This window comes from Hypanus sabinus, chromosome 13 (genome assembly GCF_030144855.1).
Source record: "Hypanus sabinus isolate sHypSab1 chromosome 13, sHypSab1.hap1, whole genome shotgun sequence".
Lineage (NCBI taxonomy): Eukaryota > Metazoa > Chordata > Chondrichthyes > Myliobatiformes > Dasyatidae > Hypanus > Hypanus sabinus.
This window is the reverse complement of record NC_082718.1, coordinates 11,265,707-11,288,517: the sequence shown is the minus strand read 5'-3', so window position 1 is coordinate 11,288,517 and position 22,811 is coordinate 11,265,707. Positions and strand designations below refer to the sequence as shown.

Genomic DNA, 22,811 nt, shown 5'->3' with positions numbered 1-22,811 from the left:
GGTGGGAGAGGGGAAGGAGTACAAGCTGGCAGGTGATAGGTGAAACCAGGTGAAGCGGATGGTGGGTGGGTGGGAGAGGGGGATGAAGTGAGAAGCTGAGACGTGATAGGTGGAGAAGGTAAAGGACTGGAGAAGAAGGAATCCGATAGGAGAGGAGAGTGGACCCTAGAAGGAAGGGAAGGAGGAGGGGTACCAGATGGTTTTTGTTTTTGTTGGAGAGATCATGCATATGTGGGAATTTGCTTGTCAGTGCTGGAGATGGGAAATGCACAGGGTGACTGATTAGTCAAATCCATTGACCTGTGTTCTGAGGCTGAAAAAGCTGCCATGTTCCCACTGATGTAACAGTTTAGCTGATTTTTCAGTCAGTGTGCAACCATTTCTATATGCAATGTTATGGTTGTCTTTATCTTGGTTTTGTAGTTTGTGCCATGGAAAAGACTGTACTATCGATACAGGAAGGGCGAAAGAAGTGCCATGATGGAAGTTGACAGGATTCTGAAAGAAAACAAAATCACAAAGGGTGACAAACAGTGCATATTAAATCTTGTAAGGTAAGTACTTGGTCTCACAATGATCTAACTGAGCATGCTAACTATAATTACTATGTAACTTAATTGGACAGAATTGAGAGAACAAGTGAGCATGGGCTTTTCTCTTTGGCATGAAGGAGGAGGAGAGGTAACTTGATAGAGATGTACAAGATGAGAAGAGATGTAGATAGAGTGGACAGCCAGAGATTTTTAACCCAAGGGCAGAAATGGTTATTACAAGGGCAATCTTTAAGGTGATTGGAAGAAAGTATAGGGGGGATGTCAGAGGTAAGTTTTTCTTAAACACAGAAATCTGCTTGGAAAACTGCCAGTGGTGGTGGTAGATGTAGAGGCATTCAGGATATTCAAGAAACTCTTGGGTAGGCATGTGGATGATAGACAAATAGAGGGCTATGTACGAGGGAAGAGTCGGATTGACCTTAGATTAGGTTAGGAGATCGACATGACATCATGGGCTGAATGGCCTGGACTGTGCAGTACTTATCTCTGTTCTGTAGGTCCCCTATAAGCAAAGAGGGCATTCGTAAACAGTGGGTTGCTTGACAGTCAGCTTTCGTGAAAGCATCAACTTGGCACCATTTGCAATCAGGTACCGGGGGTACTCTATGACCCATGGAGACATCCCAAATGTACTCAAAGACCAGTGATACATCATGATTTTCAATTTCGTGTGCTTTACCAACTTCCTGATGTTTCTGGATTTCTTTTTCTAATTAGATATGTGGCATCGTTCCAGCATGCAAGAACTGTAAACTCTGAAGCAGTCCTGGATTGTCTTAAGGACCATCCTGTCTTCAACCAGTCCAAATTATGCATTAACCAGATCCTTCCAGATGTTCTCGGAGCAGCCAGGGTAGGTTTTCCATGGGGGCTTCCTCTCTTCTCGCACTTCCTCCTCTGCCCCCTTATTTGGAGCAAATAGAAATAAAATTCTCTTGCCTAGGACTGGAAGTCAGAGGCCTGATTCAGATCTGGGGGACAAGGTGGCACTCAGTCATGGTGGGTGAAAGGGAAATGCAACTGGGACATCATCAGGATGGGAAATTGGGCTGATGGGAGAGCTGGAGGTTCAGGCCAAAATGCACAGAGGATTTTGGCACTGAGCTCAGTGGCTGGGATAAGGGTTGGTCATATTGTGCGGACCTCAGGGTGTTTCCACTCCCACAGAAACTCAACGGTAATGAAGTTTGCACAAAGAAAGAGCAAGCCTGGGATACTGGTGTGCATTTTCCTCACATGTGAATGAAAAAACAGATGTGACAGGATTTCTGGGCCCAATGAAAAGTACCTCATCCAGGCAATAATGATTGACTATCACCACCCAGTCTGTCTGAGAGGCAATAAGCAAACCTGTGACTACTTAACAAACATTAGGAAATCCTCAAGCCCCTTGACAATCAAAAAGAATTTTAAAGCTCATTACTGGATAGTTGAGGCTAATCAGAAAGGATGGACTAACCAGAACATGAGAAAGCGAAGCAGCAGTCGGCCATTTGACCTTCGTAGGCCTCTTTCAAATTTCAGTATGGCTGAACCTTCACTACCCCCTTGTACTAACCCTCACAGTTGGGTAGTTTTATTATGGTTGCGAGATATATAGTGCCTCATCTATTAAAATATTATACCCACTGCTCATTAGATGGTTAAAAACAAGATTAAAAAATGTAGGCAGACACACCATGATGGATTGTCACCCAAACAGCCAGGTTTAGACAGTTGCAGATTAGCTAATGATACATCATTATCTATACTACATCGTGGTTCATTTAGTATCAAAGCATTCTCTCCATTTCGGGTACTCAATTGCCTGAGCCTCTTGGGTAGAGCATTCTAGAGATTTGCTACCCTTGTGATGAACAATTTTCTTCTCTCCGCTTGTCATGTTTGGCTGACCTCAGGTTCTGAGACTGTGATCCCCGGCTCAAGGGACCTCCACCTCCTTGTCAAGCCCTATAAGAATTTTATATACTGTATTTCAATGAAGAGGCTAAGTGAAAACATACTTCCTTCTGATTTTGTTTTGGACAATGTGGAAGGTCTTTGTAGGTTCCAATGGAACATTGACAGGATGCCGAGCTGGACTGGGAAGTGGCAGATGAACTTCAATCCGGAAAAGTGTGAAGTGATTCACTTTGGAAGGACAAACGGAAGCAAAGTAGAAGATATATGACAAGATTCTTAGCAGTGTGGAGGAATAGAGGGATGTTAGAATCCAGAGATCCCTCAAAGCTGCCATGCAAATTGATAGTAGTTAAGAAGGCGTGTCATGTGTGTTGTATTCATTAGTCAGGGGATTAAGTTCAAGAGTCATGAGATAATGTTGCAGATAATGTTTAGCTAGACCACACTTGGCGTATTGTCTTCAGTTCTGGTTTCCTCATTATAGTAAGGATGTGGAAGCTGTAGAGAGGCCCCAGAGGAAATATACTGGAATGCTTCCTGGATTAGAGAGCATGTCTTGGGATAGTTTGAGTAAACTAGGGATTTTCTCTTTGGGAGGTGACTTGATGGATAAGAAGATAAGAGACACAAATAGAATGGACAGCTAGAGACCTTTTTCTCCAAGGTGGAAATGGCTAATACAAGGGGACATAACTTTAAGGTGATTGAAATAAAGTACAGGAGCATGTCAGAGGTAGATTTTGTTATTACTCAGAGTGGTAGGGACATGGGATGCAATGCCTGGTGTGGTGGTAGAGGCAGATCAATTAGGGGCATTTAATGTCCATATAAACTATGACCTTGCAGCAGATGAAGGTCTGGACCTGAAGCATTGACATTTTATTCTACAGGCATTCCCTGACATGCTGGCCTCCTCTAGCATTTTGTGTGTTGCTTATGTTCTTGGTAAAATTTACCTCTTTAGAAAAAAATCATTGAGATGGTTTGTACTGTTTTGTTCTCTAAAATACAGCACATTTCTTGACTGCATTTGCAGTTGCTTCATTTTGGCACTAACTTAAGCATCCTCTCATGATCTTATACACTTCTATATGTCAGTGTTGAATGAGCTGCTCTGCACTGTCAATCAACACAGCCACGCCTCAAGGCCTCAAGGATGCATGCTTACTCATTTGAGTTATGTGGCTAGGCATTGCTTAAATAGCATCTAAAAATTTGCCAATTGCACCACTGTTGGTGGCAGAATCTCAGATGGTGACAAGGAGGCATACAGGAGCAAAAGAGATTGGTTAATTGAGAGGTGTTCCAATTACAAACTTGTACTCAAAGTCACCAAGACCAAAGAACTGATTGTGGACTTCAGGAAGGGAAAATTTGGAGAACACGCACCAGTCCTCATCAAGGGATCAGGAGCCTAAAATGGTGAGCAGCTTCATTTTCCTGGGCATCAGCATCAACGAGGATCTATCCTGGGCCCAACATATTGATACAATTATGAAGGAGGCATGCTGGTGGCTATGCTTCATTTGAAGTTTGAGGAGATTTGGTATGTCACCGACGACTTTGGCAAATTTAAACAGATGTACCGTGGAGCGCATCACCACCTAGAATGGAGGCTCCGGTGTACAGGGCTGAGAGGCTTCGAGTGATGTCAACTCAGCCAGCACAATCACAGGCACAACCCTGCCACCATCGAGGAGGAAGCTGGTATCCATCATTAAGGACCCTCACCATCTGAGGGATCTTCTCATTGCTACCATCAGGGAGGAGGAGGCAGAAAGACCTCAGCGTTGGGAAACAACTTTTTCCCCTCTGGTCCGTTGCCTTACTATTCCACTTTTTGCACTATTTACTTACTTATTTTTTGTGACGTAGTAATTTTTATGTCTTGAATTGTAACTGCTGCCACAATATGACAAATTTCATGGCATACTACATGTTAGAGATAAAAATCTTATTTGAGGTTTCCCCTCAGCCAACTGGTTAGAAGATAAGGGAACAAGAACAGTTTGAGATGTACAGTATGCTCTGGTACCTGTCATAAAGAAGGAAATTCATAAATTCTGTTATTTTTGTTACTTAGACTATAAGCACATGGGCGATACTGGCTGTGATTGTTCTCCTGTCCGGTAGTGTACAAGAAATCCAGACACTTATTTCCTCTCTGGGGCAGCCTTGTTCGACTCTCCCACCGACAGAGTTAATGGAAGTCCTGTACTGCATTGCAACATTACTCTTTGCCCTTGGAGAAAAAGATATCGGCATCAGCAACAGGTAGGGCCATTGCTTCACCCTGGCTTCTGATGACTAGTGCAGGGATAAACACAAGGTTCTGCAGATGCTGGAAATCCACAGCAACGCGCACAACAGTGCTGGAGGTTCTTGGGTAGCATCTGGTACGTGAGCTCAGGTCAGGCGCCATCTGTAGAGAAGAATGAACAGTTGATGTTTCAGGCTAAGGCCCTTCAACCGGACTGAAAAGGAAGGGCTGAAGCCTGAATATGAAGGTGGTGAGAAGTTGGGTGTACACGCTGACAGGTGATAGGTGAAACCAATTGAGAGGGAAGGTAGGTGGTTTGGGGAGATGGAATGAAGTGAGAAGCTGGGAGGTGATAGACAGAAAAGGTAAAGGGCTGAACAAGAAAGAATCTAACAGGAGAGGGGAATGGATCATGAGAGAAAGGGAAGGAGGAGGGACACCAGAGGGAGTTGATGGGCAGGTGATAGGAGTGGCTAGTGCAGGGGTTCTGATGGCTGGACACAGCAAACTTACAGACGTGGTTGGCTAGAGCTGGCCATGTGGAAATTACCAAGTCAGCATGCTGTTGAACCGCCCCCTGCCCCCAGGTCTTGTTGCTTATTTTCCCTGATGTTGCATGTCCTTTAATTCCACCAAATGTACATCACCTTGTGTGGAAAGAGTAAGATCATTAGTTGTTCAGGTCCAGACCCTTCATCAGAATTGGAAAAAGGAATTCCTCCCTATAACACTGCTCCCATTCCCCAACTCCACAGATGGGAGGTGTGGTGAATGTTGAAATAAAAGATCTTTTGTATTCTAAACCATTACCAATCTAAATGTGTTTCAGGATCCATTATAATCTGTTCTGTGCGCTCTACTTGAGGGAGAATCCAGTCTGCAGAAAGCAGCCAAAGCATGTCTGTTCTCCAGACTCCAGCAGGTGAATTTTTAAATAGTAGTATCATCACTCAAGTCAAGTATGATATTCTCCCAAGGAGTTATTCTGTTATTGGAGAATGCCTGTGCATGACTTTGGTTAATGTGGAGAGGATCAGGGTCCAGTAACATGGAATGCAAGGCAACTGGGGACCCTAAGCTGCTGCCCGCTTCCTCTCCCTTCACTGCCATTGTGGCCTCGGTTGCATGGGTCTTTGTCTAGAACTTCCCCCTTGACCTCACTGTCATGTGATCCCATGAGGAGCTAAGCTCTAGATGACATTGTTCTCAGGATTTCAGGAACTCAAAGCCTCTCCGCCACAGCAAGGTGATGATCCTTGGAGAGGATTATTTAAAGTAATTTATATTTAATGCCATGATGAATCATGTCTACATTCAAGTCTTTATTGCTTGCAAATTTGATTCATTTCCTCCTACAGACACACCAGGCTGCTTGTCACTGAACTTTACAACCTCTTTTGTGAAAGAATCTTTCTCCAGGGTGGGGTGAAGTCAAGTACCAACCATGCAAATCCCACCTCCCAGAACGTTCTTGAGAGTTATGAAGATACTGATGTTACAGATGTCTGTACTCTTGCTGAAGCTTTTGCCTATGATATAATACATCAGGCTACTGGATAAGCAAGAACCTCCTTTCAATGTGAACACTGAGAAGACCAAAGGCATCGTCCGTGGCCCCAGTGATGAAACCTCTTTCCCATCTACTAGCTGCTTTTCTGTCTCTGGTACCTGAACCAACCTTACACAGCTTTGGAGCTGTAATTAACTCACAGTGGCCATCTTATCTCCAAAGTTACTTCCCCTCACTGCCACACCACTGTTCAACAATACCTATGGTTCATTCTTGTTGGTGGTCCTCCCATCCTTGCCTTCGCCATTAAAAGCCCTTTCCATTGCTCTGCTGGCCAGCTTCTTGACTTTCACTCTTTGTAGCCTTGAGGACATTCATGGCTCTGCTGTCTCTGTCCAACTTGTGTTAAGTCCTTTTCTTGCTGAGGTACATTTCCTTCTTGTCCTGCAACACCTCAGTTTTAATATTGTAAACCTATTTTTAGGTGACCTTGCAACTCCCCAGTTCCATAACCATCCCTACCCTCGCAGCTCCCTTTGACCATGAAACATAGGAGTAGAATTAGATCATTCAGTGCACTGACTTCACTCCACCAGTCAATCACAGCTGATTTATTTCCTCTCTCAACCCCATTCTGCCTTCTCACCGTAATTTTGACAGCATTACTAATCAAGAACCTGTCAGACTCAGCTTTAAATATACTCATTGACTTGGCTTCCACAGCCATCTGTGGCAATGAATTCCACAGTTTCACTATCCTTTAACTAAAGAAGTTCCAATTCACCACAGACTGAAGGATGAGTGCACCTTCAGGGTTCTGGGTTTGTGTGGCTCTGGGGATATGCTGCTTCTAGGCCGGTGCCCCTAACTGAAGTGTCGTGAGAAAACATGGAGCATCAGGAGCAGCGGGTTAGCTGCTGGGGGTTGTGTGTCCAGAGAGCAGTGCCTGTTTGTTGCCGACTCCTTGGGCGCAGAGAAAGCAACACAACAGACTTTTAACATAAATCATCAAGTTGTTTGTTATGTCTCCCCTCTCACTGTGAAATGGTGACACCTCTTTTTCCCTTATTGGGGGAGAGAGAGAGCCTGTAGATGTCAAATTATTTGGGTGAATTAGTAGTTTTTGGGGTACTACAAGTCTGTGTCTTTATTGATGCTTTTCTGCATGCTTGAGTGCTTGGTGGAGGGTGCTGATGCTTTTTTTTTGCTGGTGGGGGTGGTGTTGCTGCTTCTACATGGGAGGGGGTTGGGGGCGAGGTTTGGGGTTATAATGTTGTAACTGTCATTCATTCTTTGAGGCACTTCTCTGTTTCCATGGATGTCCGTGAAGAAAAAGAATTTCAGCTATACATTCCTTTGACATTAAATGTACCTATTGGAACCTCTTGATTCTGAAGGGGCATTCTTCTATTCTGAGGATATGCCCTCTAGTACTAGATTCCCCCACTACTGGAAACATTCTGTCCATATCCACTCCATCTAGGCCTTTCAAAATTGATAGGTTTCAATGATATCTCCTCTCATTCTTCTAAACTCCAGTCAGTACAGGCCGGGAAACATCAAACGCTCTCGTGAATTTCCCCTGGACCCTCTCCGATGCCAGCTCATCCTTTCTTAGCTAAGGGGCTAAAACTGCTCACAGTACTCCAAGTGTAGTCTACCCAATGCCTTGTAAAGCCTTCGTGTTCGTCCATAGTGTTTTATTTCAATCATTGGCAGCTCTGCTTCTGATGCCAAGACCCAAAGCTCAGTAATTCCATTTCCATTCTCTCTGCCTCTTTAAGGAGCTATTTAAAGTCATCTCCACTTTTAAGAAGCATGTGAAGAGGTAGGGGTAGAGGGATATAGATCATGTGTGGCAGATGTGCAGTTTATGTTGGCAATTAGGTTGGCAAAGACATCATGGGCTGAAGGATCTGTTCTTATGCTGTGTACTGCACTCTGCGAACTTACTGTCCACAATTTTGGTCTTCTCTTCTTTTATCTCTTTGTATGATTCCATATGAAAGGTTTAAAAGCGATCCTGTAACATTTAAATTTAAAAACTCAACAGAAGTGCAGGTTATTTTCATCCTCATTCTCAATCCTCAATGGGGCAGCATGGTGTAGCGTAGCAGTTAGCAAAACGTGGCTCCCGTGCCAGCGACCCAGGTCCAATTCTACCAGCCTCTGTAATGAGTCTGTTCATTCTCCCCGTTTCCATGTGGGCTTTCTCCAACATTCCAAAGACATATGGGTTAGGTTAGTGAGTTTTGGAGAGAAGCATGGCCCCACTTGTCCACAACACACTCTTGGACAGGTTGGTCATTGATGCAAGCAACACATTTCACTGTATGTTTAATGTACAAGTGACAAAAAGCACATGTTTAAATGGCCTCCTTTGTCATTCCACTCCCTTTATGAGCAAATTCGGTGCCATTTATCACTCTGCTCCTTTACTCTCTGATGTTAGCTTATCTCCTTTATCTATGTGTAGATTGCTCCAGGTCAGAACATAAAACAGCTATGCAGGTTTAGCACTTTACTCTGAATTTACATTTGTAAAATTATTACTTTTTGTTATACTTTGCCTATTACTCATTGGTTTTATGTACAGTACATTGGGTACTCACTATTTTCCTAACTTTGTTTTTAAAAATAGGCTTGAGAGGGATAATGTATATCTGAGTTCTGAGCTGGAGCGTGTGCTGAATTATGAAACCCTCCCAGACGGTGTGATAAAAATAATGGGACTTGCAGGTAAATTATTTTTTAAAATAAAAAAGATTGTGAAGCTGAAACAGGAGCCTACTAGCACCCACTTCCCCACCCCACCCCTCCGTCAACTCTGCTTAATTTCCCAAGTATGAGGCCTATTCTTCAGTTGAAAGCAATGTGGAAGTCCATCTGGTCTGTGCCAGCTTCTATCAATCCCATTTCCCCCTCTCTTTATTCTCAAAGCTCAAAGTACATTTATTATGGAAGTATGTATACTATATAGAACCTTGAAATTTGCCTTCTTACAGGCAGCCACAAAAACAAAGGAACCAAGAAGAACCCAATTTAATAAAAAAAGCCCAATGAGTACCCAATGTGCAAAAGAAAAACCATACAAACAATAAAAAGGAAGCAAGTATTCAGAACTTAAAGTTCTTGAAATTGAGCCCCCAGCCACGAAGCCTGTATATTGCAGGTGGTCCAGGAGCCAGCTGGTTGCCAGCCACAGCCTCTGTGCAGGGGCAGCGGACTGAACACTGGCTCGTCCCTTGCCTCAGGCCCTGACATCCCGACCTTTTCAATCTGGCCCTGTGCTTAAATCAGTCAAACCTCAGCCTTTAGCTGAGAACTTCTTCTCACTTCTACACCCCTCGACCCTGCTTTTGTCCTTACACACAGAAAGGGATAATTTACAGTATGAAGCTGCCCATGTGTCTTTGGGAGTTGGGAGGGTGGTGGAGTATCTGGTATGATCATTGGAAAGAAGTGTAAACTCCAAGATGGCACTGAAGAATCAGGATTGAACATGGGTAGCTGGGGCCTTGAGAACCTAGCACCATACCAGCTCTATACATTGTCATGCACCCAGCAACACATCGCATTTTGTTTCCTGTTTTATTTAGAGCAAGGTTTCCCAAACTTTTTTATGACTTGGACAAGGGGTCCATGGACCCCAGGTTGGGGACCCTGATTTTGAGATACAGCACATCAACAGGCAATTCCTGCTGACGAGCACCTTTTTTTTTGTGCCTTGTAACAAACAACAATTAACTCAGAGTGGCTCAATCATAAGCACGTTTATTTTACTTGCTGCAAGGGAAGTCTAGCACCGCACAAGAGTCGGTGTCAGCTTCAAGGAAACGTATGGCATAGTCACACAATTAAAAACAAGTGCAGCTCCCTGTGCCTCAGTTCAAGGACAGGCTGCATTCTGTTCATCTGCTGAATCAGTGTAATTGGCATTTTTCCAGTAACTGAATCCACTTGTCTTTCTGCAGGGAACATCAGCAAAATGCTGCATGAACACTATTAACAAAGCACTCTAGTATAATACAGGTTCCATCTTGTTACAGACAAAAATGCTGTTTTGTTACTACAAGTACAATTCCACACGCCAATGAGCCCACACTGTCCAATTACACCCATGTGACCAATTAACCAACAAACCCGTACATCTGTAATATGGGAGGAAACTGAAGCACCTGGTAGAAACATGCGGTCAGAAAATGTACAAATTCCTTTCAGATCGCAATGAAATTGAACCTGGCTCACTGGTGCTGTAATAGCGTTATAATACCATGCTTCTGTTCTTATTTATTTCTATCTTATCAGTCTCATCTGACTTTTCCTTATTTTGTGTCCTTCCTCTTCTCCATGCTTGTTTCATCCCCGTTCACCTTCCATCCCTCGTTCACCTTCCATCCTCTGTTCCCATTCCAGCCTCCCTCCTCTCAAATTCTTGCCTTCTGTTTTCCCTCCTCCTTCCCTCCCCCCCCCCCCCCCCCAGCTGCCCACCCTCTGCCCTGCTCTTATGTGTGCTTGGCCCACTGTTGTACTTGCTCCCCACCCATGGTTGTGTGGCTGGGCACAGCTTAAATGCCATCTGTAAACTTGCCGACAACACTATTATATTTCTCATTTCAGATGGTATCAAGGGGGCATACAGGAGTGAAATAGGTCAGCCGGTTGAGTGGTGTAGCGGCAACAACCTTGCACTCAGTGTCTGTAAGAATTGAATGAGGACCTCAGAAAGGGGAAGTCGAGGGAGCACTTGCCAGTCCTCATTGAAGGATCAGAAGTGGAAAGGGTGAAAGAGGGGAGGAATGGGCTCAGAATTCTATACTTGAATGCGCGTAGTGTCAGAAATAAGACAGATGAGCTTGAAGCTCAGATGAAAATGGGGAACTACAATATTGTTGGGATAACGGAGACATGGCTGCAAGGGGATCAGGCCTGGGAATTGAGTGTACCAGGGTATACGTGCTATTGTAGAGACAGAAATATGGGAAGAGGGGGTGGGGTGGCCCTGTTGGTGAGGAATGAGATTCAGTCCTTAGCAAGAGATGACTTGGGAACAGGGGAAGTAGAGTCTGTGTGGATTGAGCTGAGGAACAGTAAGGGTAAAAAGACCCTAATGGGTGTTGTGTACAGGCCCCCAAACAGTAGCGTGGATATTGGGTACAAGTTGATTAGGGAGTTAACATTGGCATGTGCTAAAGGTAATGCAGTCGTTATGGGAGATTTCAACATGCAGGTGAACTGGGAGAATCAGGTAGGTGCTGGACCCCAGGATAGGGAGTTTGTGGAGTGTCTAAGGGATGTACTTTTGGAACAGCTTGTGCTTGAGCCAACCAGGAACGAGGCTATTTTGGACTTGGTGATGTGTAATGAACAGGAATTGATAAGTGATCTTGAAGTAAAGGAGCCATTAGGAAGTAGTGATCATAACATGATAAGTTTTTATCTACAATTTGAGAGGGATAAGGGCAGATCAGAGGTGTCAGTGTTGCAATTAAATAAAGGAGACTACAGAGCCATGAGGGAAGAGCTGGCCAAAGTTAAATGGGTGGTTGCCCTGGCAGGAAAGACAGTGGATCAGCAGTGGCAGATATTCTTGGGGATAATACAAAAGATGCAAAAGCAGTTCATTGCAATGAGAAGGAAGGATTCAAAGAGGGGGAAGGGGCCACAGTGGTTGACAAAGGAAGTCAGAGATTGTATAGCATTAAAGAAAAAGAAGTATGACAGGGCTAAGATGAGTGGGAATACAGATGATTGGGAAAGTTTTAAGGAACAGCTGATCTTAACTAACAAAGCAATACGGAGAGAAAAAATCAGGTATGAGCTCAGTCTAGCCAGGAATATAAAAGGGGATAGCAAAAGCTTTTTTAGCTATGTGAAGAGAAAGAAGATAGTTAAGAACAATGTTGGCCCCTTGAAGAATGAATTGGGAGAAATTGTTATGGGAAACAGGGAAATGGCAACAGAATTTAATGCGTACTTTAGATCTGTCTTCACCAGGGAGGACACAAGCAATCTCCCAGATGTATGGATGGGCCAGGGTCATAAGATATCAGAGGAATTGAGACAGATTGACATTAGGAAAGAAACTGTGATGAGTAGACTGGTAGGACTGAAGGCTAATAAATCCCCGGGTCCAGATGGTCTGCATCGGAGGGTTCTAAAAGAGGTGGCTCAGGAAATTGCGGATGCATTGGTAATCATTTTCCAATATTCCTTAGATTCAGGATCAGTTCCTGAAGATTGAAGAGTGGCTAATGTTATCCCACTTTTCAAGAAGGGAGGGAAGGAGAAAACGGAGAACTATTGCCCTGTTAGCCTAACGTCAGTCGTGGGGAAGATGCTTGAGTCCATTATTAAGGACGAAATAGTGGCACATCTTCATGGCAGAAATAGGATTAGGCCGAGCGAGCATGGATTTGCCAAGGGCAAATCATGCTTGACTAATCTGTTGGAGTTTTTTGAGGGTGTAACAAGGATGTTAGACGAGGGTAAGCCAGTGGATGTTGTATACCTAGATTTTCAGAAGGCATTCGATAAGGTGCCACATAGGAGATTGGTGAGTAAAATCAGAGCTCATGGCATTGGGGGCAGGGTTTCAACATGGATAGAAAACTGGTTGGCAGATAGAAAGCAAAGGGTAGCAGTGAATGGGTGTTTCTCGGACTGGCTGGAGGTGACTAGTGGGGTACCACAGGGCTCTGTATTGGGACCACAGCTCTTTACGATTTATGTCAACGATTTAGATGAAGGCATTGAAAACTATATCAGCAAGTTTGCTGACGATACTAAACTGGGTGGCAGTGTGACATGCGAAGAGGACGTTAGGAGAATACAGGGAGACTTGGATAGGCTGGGTGAGTGGGCAGATACTTGGCAGATGTCATTCAATGTGAATAAATGTGAAGTTATCCACTTTGGAAGCAGGAACAAGTGTGCAGAGTATTGTCTGAACGGTGTAGAGTTAGGTAAGGGAGAAATGCAAAGAGACCTAGGAGTCCTAGTTCATCAGTCAATGAAGGTGAATGTGCAAGTGCAACAGGCAGTGAAGAGGGCAAATGGAATGTTGGTCTTTATTACAAGGGGAATTGAATACAAGAGCAAGAATATCCTTTTGCATTTGTACAGGGCCCTGGTGAGACTACACCTGGAATATTGTGTACAGTTTTGGTCTCCAGGTTTAAGGAAGGACATTCTGGCAATTGAGGAAGTGCAGCGTAGATTCACTAGGTTGATTCCTGGGATGGTAGGGCTGTCTTACGCAGAGAGATTGGAGAGATTGGGCTTGTACTCGCTGGAATTGAGGAGATTGAGAGGGGATCTGATTGAAACGTTTAAGATAATTAAAGGATTTGATAGGATTGAGGCAGGAAATATGTTCCAGATGTTGGGAGAGTCCAGTACCAGAGGGCATGGATTGAGAATAAGAGTTCAGTTATTTAAAACAGAGTTGAGGAAGAGCTTCTTCTCCCAGAGAGTTGTGGAGGTGTGGAATGCACTGCCTCGGAAGATGGTGGAGGCAAATTCTCTGGATGCTTTCAAGAAGGAGCTAGATAGATATCTGATGGATAGGGGAATCAAGGGATATGGGGACAAGGCAGGGACTGGGTATTGATAGTGAATGATCAGCCATGATCTCAGAATGGCGGTGCAGACTCGAGGGGCCGAATGGTCTACTTCTGCATCTATTGTCTATTGTCTATCCTGGGCTCAGCATATTGATGCAATTACAAAGGAGACAGGACAGTGGCTCTGTTTCATTAGGAATTTGAGGAAAATTGATCTGCCACCAAAGGCACTCATACATTTCTACAGATATACTGTGGACAATATTCTAGTTGGTTGCCTCACTATCTGGTATGGAGAGGCCACTGCACAGAATCAGAAAAAGCTGTAGAAAGTTGTTAGCTCAGCCAGCTCTGCTTGGGCAGCAGCCTCGCCAGCATCAAAGACACCTTCAAAAGGCAATCCCTCTGAAAGGTGCATTCAACATGAAGACCCTCATCACCCAGGACACGCGCTCTTCTCATTGCTGCCATCAAGAAGGAGCTACAGAAGTGATATTTAAACTTATTCCATTCCCTCATCCTGCAATCTCTTAAACTTTCAAATGACTTTATGGTAATAGTTCAGAGCTGTATTCCGGGACTGGGTAGGCATTTTGCTCTGTGTTTGTGCTCTGTCTACTAGGAACATCTCAAGCTCCCATTTGCCACCTTCCCATTCCCACATTATCCTAAGCCTGGATGAGGAAAAATGCAAACTGGAGCAAATACACCTCATTACTCTGCTTGGGTAATCTGAGACCAACAACATGAATTGTAAGTTCTTCAGTATCAGATAACATGCTCCCCATTTGTCCCGTCTCCGGATCTACCCACTTCTTCCTGTGCTCCCTCTGTTCTCTCTAAACACCTTGATTCTTTCCCCTCCATCACCCACATAATCAGCCCATCATAGACGTACTCTGACATGTGTCCATTCCTCTCCTCTTTCCCAACCTCCCTTGTAGGGTTCTGTGCTCCAACTTTGTTCCCTATTAAACTTCAACATCTTCATCACTTTGTCATCTATACCTTTCACCTCCCAGTCTCAGTCACTTTGAATTTTAAACATGTGAGCCCTATGTACAACCTTAAACTGTAAAAGACAGTGGCGAGCACAAAAAGAGGTTGAATTAACTGACTTAAGAATTGAATCCCAAACCGCATCAGATAAAAAATTTAAATCATGCTCCCAAGCAGTTCTAATTTTTTCAAAGGGAGGTACGCCTCAAGGTCACGAATTTATCACGAACAAAGGATATTAAGCCTTTACCCAATGGATTAATACAGAGAAACAGGTCCACAACGTTTTTCTCGGGCATCTCAGGAAAATTAAATAATAAAGGGTTAATGAAATGTCTAGTTTGAAGGTATCTAAAAAAATGGGTATTAGGTAGATTAAACTTTGCAGACAGTTGTTGAAAAGTTGTAAAACGATTATCTATGAAAAAGGTCTTCACCTAATGCCCTTTCTATACCAATCATGAAATATTGTGTCTTGCACAGAAGGTAGAAAAAGATGATTATGTAAGACAGGACTGGAGAGAGAGAAACCATGAAGGCCATTAAATTTTCTAAACTGAGCCCATATTCTCAGAGTATGTCTAATAAGAGGATTAACAATTAGTCTAGGCAAGTGACAAGGAAGTGCAGATCCAAGAACTGCAGAAATACAGATATCCTTAGTAGAGTTCAACTCCTTTGCCTGAGATCAAATTTTTCTAAAATCACAAAAGGGTAATTCCACTCCACGTGATCAAACACTTTCTCCTCATCAAGAGAAATAACACATTCAGGAGTCCCAATTGAGGATGAAAATAAGATATTAAATAAATGCTGTATATTATAAATGGGAAGATGATTTTTAATAAAAACGGTTTGGTCTTCAGAAATAATAGGTACAAAGTTCTCCAATCTATGAGCCAAAACTTTAACATCAACATTTAACAAAGAAATCGGCCTATACAAAGAACACTTTGTTGGATCTTTACCTTTTTTTAGCTAAAAGAATAATACATGCCTCATTAAATGATGGTGGCAAATTACCATGTTTGAACAAATCAGATAGAACTAAAAATAACTGAGAAAGGAAAATGATTTATAAAATTCTGCAGAGAATCCATCAAGTCCAGGAGATTTGCCCAACTGCAGTGCAGAGGATATTTCTTCTAGTGATAAAGGCTCATTGAGATTTGTTATAAAGTCAGAGGAGAGCGAAGGAATATTCAAACTATTTAAAAAATGGTCAACAGAAATATTATCATTTAAAGACTGGGAGGTATAAAGTCGAGAATAATAGCTCTTAAATGTATCATTAATTTCAGAATGATTCAAAGTAATATTCCCATTTCCCATTCAAATTTTTGTAATGTTTAGCTTTAGAGCGTCTCAATTGGTTAACTGCCAGATTTATCACCAAGAATATAAAATCGGCTCTTGCTATCAAGAAGTTGATGTTCAACTGGTTGAGTGGAGATAAGGTCAAACTTAGTTTGAAGTTCTACTCGCTTCTTGTACAGTTCAGGATTTTTAGTCTGGGCATATAGTTAGTCTATTACTTTAATCTGACTGATCAAATCTAATCGCTCTGAAAGGGTCTTTCTTTTGAGATTCACTGTATAAGAAATTAATTGACCCCTCAAATATGCTTTCATAGCATCCTAGACAATCTGGGATGAGTTTTCAGATGGCGTATTAGTGTTTAAGAAAAAAGTTATCTGGTCCTTCATAAATTTTACAAAATCATTATACGATAACAAAGTTGGATTAAAACGCCAATGTTTATTTAACTGGAGCATGATCCGAAATCAATATACTCTGACAATCACAAGAGCAAACAGATGGAATCAGCTGGTTATCCATTAAAAAATAATCAATTCTAGTAAAAGTATGGAGGACATGTGGGAAAAAAAGGACTAATCTCTCTCAGTAGGTTGGAAAAAAATGCCACACATCAAAGATACCATAGTTAGAAAGGAAAGAATGAATAGTTAAAGTAGATTTCCTAGGTAATCTAGGAGCAGAGGACGATTGATCCAAAACTGATCTAACCAACAGTTGAAGTCACTGCCCAATATAAGAGAATATAAATTCAAATCAGGCAATAAAGAGAAAAAACGTTCAAAAGAGTTCACATCATCTGAATTAGGAGCATATAGGTTAGCCAATACTACCCTTGTATTATACAGTTTCCCAGAGACAATAATAAAACAATCATTTGTATCAGATACCTAATTGTGGAGCTCAAAAAGAACATTTTGATTAATGAGGGTAGAACCCCACCCCCCCGGCTTTAGCCAGGAAGGAAGAATAGAAGTGCGGACCCACCCACCTTGACATAAGACAAGAATTGTCAAAACTTTGAATATGAGTTTCTTGCAAAAAAGCAGTGTTGGCTTTGAGTTGCTTAAGATGTGAAAACACCTTCCTTCTTTTAACAGGATGGTTCAATCCCTTTACACTCCAGCTTATAAAATTCAATGAAATAACCATTGTCATTTAAGAGAACATAGAGAGTAGTAGGCATAAACAAGATCAAACATTCAAATACCAGTTCTGGAGCAAAAGTATAAGTCAAAAGAATCAGGACAGAAAGATGTCCTGAATAACAAAAAATTCAATGAATAATGGTGGCACTAGAGAAACCACCCTTCCCTCAGATCCCGAAACAAGATAACTACCAAAAAAAGCAGCAAGCTCTTTGAAAAGAAAACACACCCCAAAATCCAACTTCCAGTTTTGTAACATTATCATAAACTGCATTTAACTAATAATACAGAACCTAGAGAACTTATGCACTACAAATCAAAGTTATAAATAAATAGAAATAATACCACCAAAAAATTTTAAACTTAGTTCAAAATAATAATCCAGAATAGTCTACACGTGAGAAACTATGAAAAAATACAGTGATTTAAAAAGAAAACAGAGAAAAACAAACAGAAAAAAGAAAAATTTTTTAGCAAGTACTTATCGGCCATTTAAAAAAAAATCAGACTGAGTCTGATGTAGTCGAAATGGTTGGGAGACCTTCAATAAACTTCTGAGCCTCCGTAACTGACTTAAACCATTTGTGCTCCCCAGTATTAAGAGTTATTTGGAGATGGGCTGGGTTACGCAGAGAGGGTCTGAGTCCACGATTGTAAAACTCTTTCATAACATCTTCTATACTCGGCGCACGTCTTCAAAACTTGAGCATAATCTTCAATACGGATGGAGTGACCCTGGAAATCCAGTTTTTCCCTCTGGTGTGCTTCCATGATCAGAAGATTTTTCACCTGAATCAATGAAAACAGAGAATAACTGGACGTGGCCTAGAGCCCAGTTCGGGTTTGGCCAGAAATGTATGGTGCGCTCTGTCTAATTCGGGTGGTGTCGTAAGGATTTCCTTCCCAAAAATCTCACAGGAGAAGAAAAAATTTGACAGGAGATCCCCTTTTGATAGCCTCTGGCAAACTGAGAATTCGTAGATTATAACACCTACTTCGGTTTTCAAGATCAGTTAACTTGGTGTTTTGCTCGGTTAAATTGGAGCAGACAGCTTCCAGCTGCTGAACGCGGTGTTTTAAATCTTCAGAAATTAATTCGATATGAGATAGACATTCAGCATGATTGTCCACTCTAGCGTTAATTTGATCCAATTCTGACTCCCAACGAACTGAAAGAAGACTTATATTCAGACTTAAGTTCAGATACACTCCCTTGTCGATGGTGTTCCAAAACGGAGAGAATCTCAGCAATCGCAGACGTAGAGACTTCTTTTTTCCCAGATTTAGGCAACTTTGTGGCCATTAGGCGTATTCGCAGGCAGGTAAAAAAGCAAAAAAAAAAATTAACAAACTGGAGTAAAAGAAAAGGAGATAAAGAGTGCAGAGGTAAGAAATGAAACTGAGTGAAAGTTTTAAGCGACTAAACAATCACCATCTTACTGGAAGTCCCCACTAATTTTGAAGGAATACAGGCCTTACTATTGAGCCTCTTGATAGGGTATCCCTTTTATCCCAGGAACTAGCTTGGCGAAACTCCTTCAGTCTTCCTTCATTGTTACTACATTTTATTTGGAATTAGGGGATCAAAACTGTGCACAGTATTCCAGATTTGGTCTCACACCAACACTCAGTACAGCTATAACTAAACCTCCCTATTTTTAAGTAGGGAATACTGCCATATCTGGAATACTGCATGCAATTCTGGTCTCCTCATGTGAGGAAGGATTTACTGGCTTTGGAGGCACTGCAGAGAAGGTTCACCAGGTTGATTCCAGAGATGAGGGGGGTAGACTATGAGGACGGATTGTGCCGCCTGGGATTGTACTCACTGGAATTCAGAAGAATGAGAGGAGGTCTTATAGAAACATAAAATTATGAAAGGGATAGATAAGATAGAGGCAGGAAAGTTGTTTCCACTGGTAGGGTAAGAGGAGACACAGCCTCAAGATTCGGGGAAGTAGATTTAGGACAAGGATGAGGAACTGCTTTTCCCAGAGAGTGGTGAACCTGTGGAATTCTCTGCCCAATAAAGCAATGGAGGCTACTTTACTAAATATATTTAAGACAAGGTTTGATAGATTTTTGCATAATAAGGGAATTAAGGGTCGTCGGGGAAAAGGCAGGTAGGTGGAGATGAGTCCTTGGCCAGATCAGCCATGATCTTATTGAATGGCAGAGTAGGCTTGACGGGCCAGATGGCCGACTCCTGCTCCTACTTCTTACATTCTTAAACTCCAACTGCTTTGCAATAAAGATCAGTGAATCAACATAAGAAAAAGATGTGTGTACTGAACACTTTTCAGAATATTTAGTTCTTAAAACTGAACTCTGCCTCAAACATATTGAAGTCTTTACACAGTGGCGGCACAGCCTAGATCATTGTACCAGAGAGGGTTTGAATCCAAATATAAATTAAGTGCAGCCAAATCAATCTTGAAAGTTAAAGTCTGGAGCTTGGCAAGTCTGGAAGTAGAAGGCAAAAGTCTGGGCGACAGATGGCTGAGTGTCCGTGGCCAAGGACTGGAGGCAGCCTGTCTGTGTGTGTTAGTAGGTGGGTAAATGGGTGAGTGGTAAGGGGCTTGTTGTTGCTGATTGTGTTGTTTTGCTGAACATCGTGAGCACACTGTATCAGTGCAGGAATGTGTGGCAACACTTGCAGCCTGCCCCATCACCTCCTTGGGTGTGTTGTGTGCTAAGGCATATGGCACATTTCATTGTGTCTTTTGATGTACATGTAATAAATAAATCCGATACTGGAATATTAAAGAAAAACTTTTAATAATCCAAAATATATAATTCAGATTGTTGGTTCAGTGAGGTTCTTGGGGAAGCAAATCTGCTCTCTTTTTACCCTGTTTGGCCGACTCCTTCCCACCAATGTTGTCAGTCCATAGCTGCGTCCTGATTGAGGCAATTAGGGGTGCATAATACACGATGGCATTGGTAGAGACAGCTGCATCCCATCAACAAATGCATAAAAGAGGGTCTCTGGAAGGAAGCTCCCAAGAAGGTGTTGAAGTGTAAGGTGAAAAGGATGGGAAATGGGGGAATGCAGTATCTTGTGTTGCTGTGTTTATTTATAAACTGATCTGTCTCATGGCCAGTTTCCCATCGCAAATCTGACCATAGGGCTATTAAAACAAAACTTCACTCCATCTCAAAGGTTTCCTCCCCCAGGCAGTTAATCTGATCAACCATCCTAGTTAGCTCTCCCCAGCCCGTCACTGCAATGGAAGCATTTTAAGCCACTTTTTCCAATGCTGTTTACATTGTAGATACATGCTGGTTTTAATGTATTTATGCACATTTGATTCCATATCTACACTTTAATTTTTAATTTTTTTTTGCTCGGCGTAACAAAACTTACAACTTCCAGATACACTTACATTTACATTTCTTCCCCTCACAGATATCAGTTATCAAAACACTTCCATCAAAATATAGACGTCACCACAACATCCTATACAAAAGCCCTTATTAGTATAGCAGACATGTTTATATCTGTATATGACTGAAAAGGTTGCCATGTTTCATGAAAATTATTTGTTTTTGAGAGTACCATACATGTCAAGAAGTCCAAAGGAATGTATTCCATGATTAATTTATGCCAACCAAAAAGTCCAGGGGCCTTAACGGATATCCAACAAAGTAAAATGTTCTCCCTCGCACAAAAAGTCAGGATGTTAAAAAGTTTTTTCTGATGTGCATTAATAATACAACTGCTGGGGAAGCCTAAGAGAAAAGACACTGGGTCCAGTTCAAGCTCCATCTTCAGAATCTTTTCCATTTCACCCAAAAAAATCACTCCAGTATGCCTGAATTTTGGGACAAGTCCAAAAACAGTGGGTGAAAGTTCCAGTATTTACTCTACATTTAGAACACATTGGAGAAACCCCTGTCTTACATTTCGAGAGATGATCTGGAGTCAGATGGGCTCTGTGCAGAATTTTGAGTTGCAATGCTTTAGTTCTATTACAAACTGAAATCTTCTTTGCATTATCACAGATGTCTTCCCATGTTTCAGCTGTTATTTCTACTCCCAGCTCACCCTCCCAGACCCTTCCCAGCTGCTCAGCCTCTCCACAGGAACATTCCCTCAGGATGCTGTAAAAAGTATAAGTGGAGACTTCACCCTTAGAACAAAACACCCTCTATGTCAGAACTATAGAAATCAGTCAACAATGATGTTTTTTTTTCCTGTATATAATCTCTTATCTGAAAGAAACAAAAAAGATCCTTGTTGTGTGTGTTAAATTTCTGTACTATTTGACTATAAGACATCATCGTTCCTTCATCAAATAAATCTCCTAGATGGAAAATACCCTTAGAAATCCAGTTTAAATCCAGAATCCATTATGCCAGGCTGAAAATCTGGACTGCCGGCTACTGGAGTGAAGGGTGATACTTTCGCTGTGTTGCCCTCAATTTGTCACACTGCCCTCCAAGCCCTGACTGTATTAATTGTTATTGGATTGCAACAGTATTCCTTAACTAGTTTCATCTTATTGAGGAAAAGCCAATTAATAAGAGGGCATTTTGCTTGTGAAGCTTCAATGTCTAGCCAAATTGCAAACCCTGTCAACCACATAAGATAAAAAGGAACTCAATTGATATGTTTTGATGTCTGGAAAATCCAGACTACTGGAAAGCTGTAACTTAGATATTTTAATACAGGGTTTTTTTTTGTTCCAGATGAAAGAAACAAACCAGCCATTTATTTTTTTTAAGTATTTGTTGGGTAAAAATGTCTGGAATCATTTGTATTGGGTAGAGCAGATGAGGAAGAATGTTCATTTTGAGCAAGGATATTCAGCCAAACCAAGAAATGGGAAGAGTGCTCCATCGCTAATGATCCTGTTTGATTTTGTCAAATATCTGTGTAAAATTAGCTTTGAATAATTGATCAAACATAGGTATGATAAATATGCGTAAGTAAACAAAACATGTCTGCAACCATTTATTGGGGAAAACACCCTGAGTGTCAGGTACCTGCGGCAGATTCCCCAGAGTCATAGCCTCTGATTTAGTAAAGTTGATTTTATAACCTGAAAAGGCGCTAAATGAATTGATACATTGTATAAGATGGTCCACTGATACAGCAGGGTTTGATAAGAAAATTAGGAACATCATCCACATAACAGTGTAACTTTATGTCACTTTAGTTCTATGTCTGGAGCAGTTATTTTGCCGAATAGTCTCAGCCAATCACTAGTGTGAAAAGTAGTGGTGATAAAGGGCAGCCCTGCTGGCTGCCCCTAAGAATAATAAAATTATCCAACCTAATGCCATTAGTGAGAATCGCAGCCAAAGGGTCATTATAGAGAACCTTCACCCATTTAATAAAATCATTGCCCAAACTAAATCATTCTAAAGTGAAAAAACGAAATGGCCATTCGGCACGATCAAAGGCCTTTTCTGCATCTAAGGAAACCACCAAGCCATCCGCTGCCTGTTGCTGACGTGCCTGAATCACATTAAGTAATCTTCTGATACTGTTAGATGATCTATGGCCTTTTATAAAACCCATTTGATCCTCTTTTATGATCAAAGGTAACA

The 22,811-nt window shown here is 41.9% G+C and overlaps 1 protein-coding gene across 11 annotated transcripts in view; it reads left to right on the top strand.

Moving 5' to 3' along the window:
* fbxo18 (F-box DNA helicase 1) overlaps nucleotides 1–22,811 on the top strand; it is a 98,823-nt gene that overhangs the window by 16,760 nt on the left and 59,252 nt on the right. For all 11 annotated transcript variants that reach the window (XM_059987097.1, XM_059987102.1, XM_059987098.1 and 8 more), the window contains 5 exons: nucleotides 424–554; nucleotides 1,272–1,407; nucleotides 4,540–4,730; nucleotides 5,546–5,638; nucleotides 8,868–8,965. In XM_059987097.1, the coding sequence (XP_059843080.1) occupies nucleotides 424–554; nucleotides 1,272–1,407; nucleotides 4,540–4,730; nucleotides 5,546–5,638; nucleotides 8,868–8,965 (649 nt within the window). The remainder of the gene's footprint in view (nucleotides 1–423; nucleotides 555–1,271; nucleotides 1,408–4,539; nucleotides 4,731–5,545; nucleotides 5,639–8,867; nucleotides 8,966–22,811) is intronic.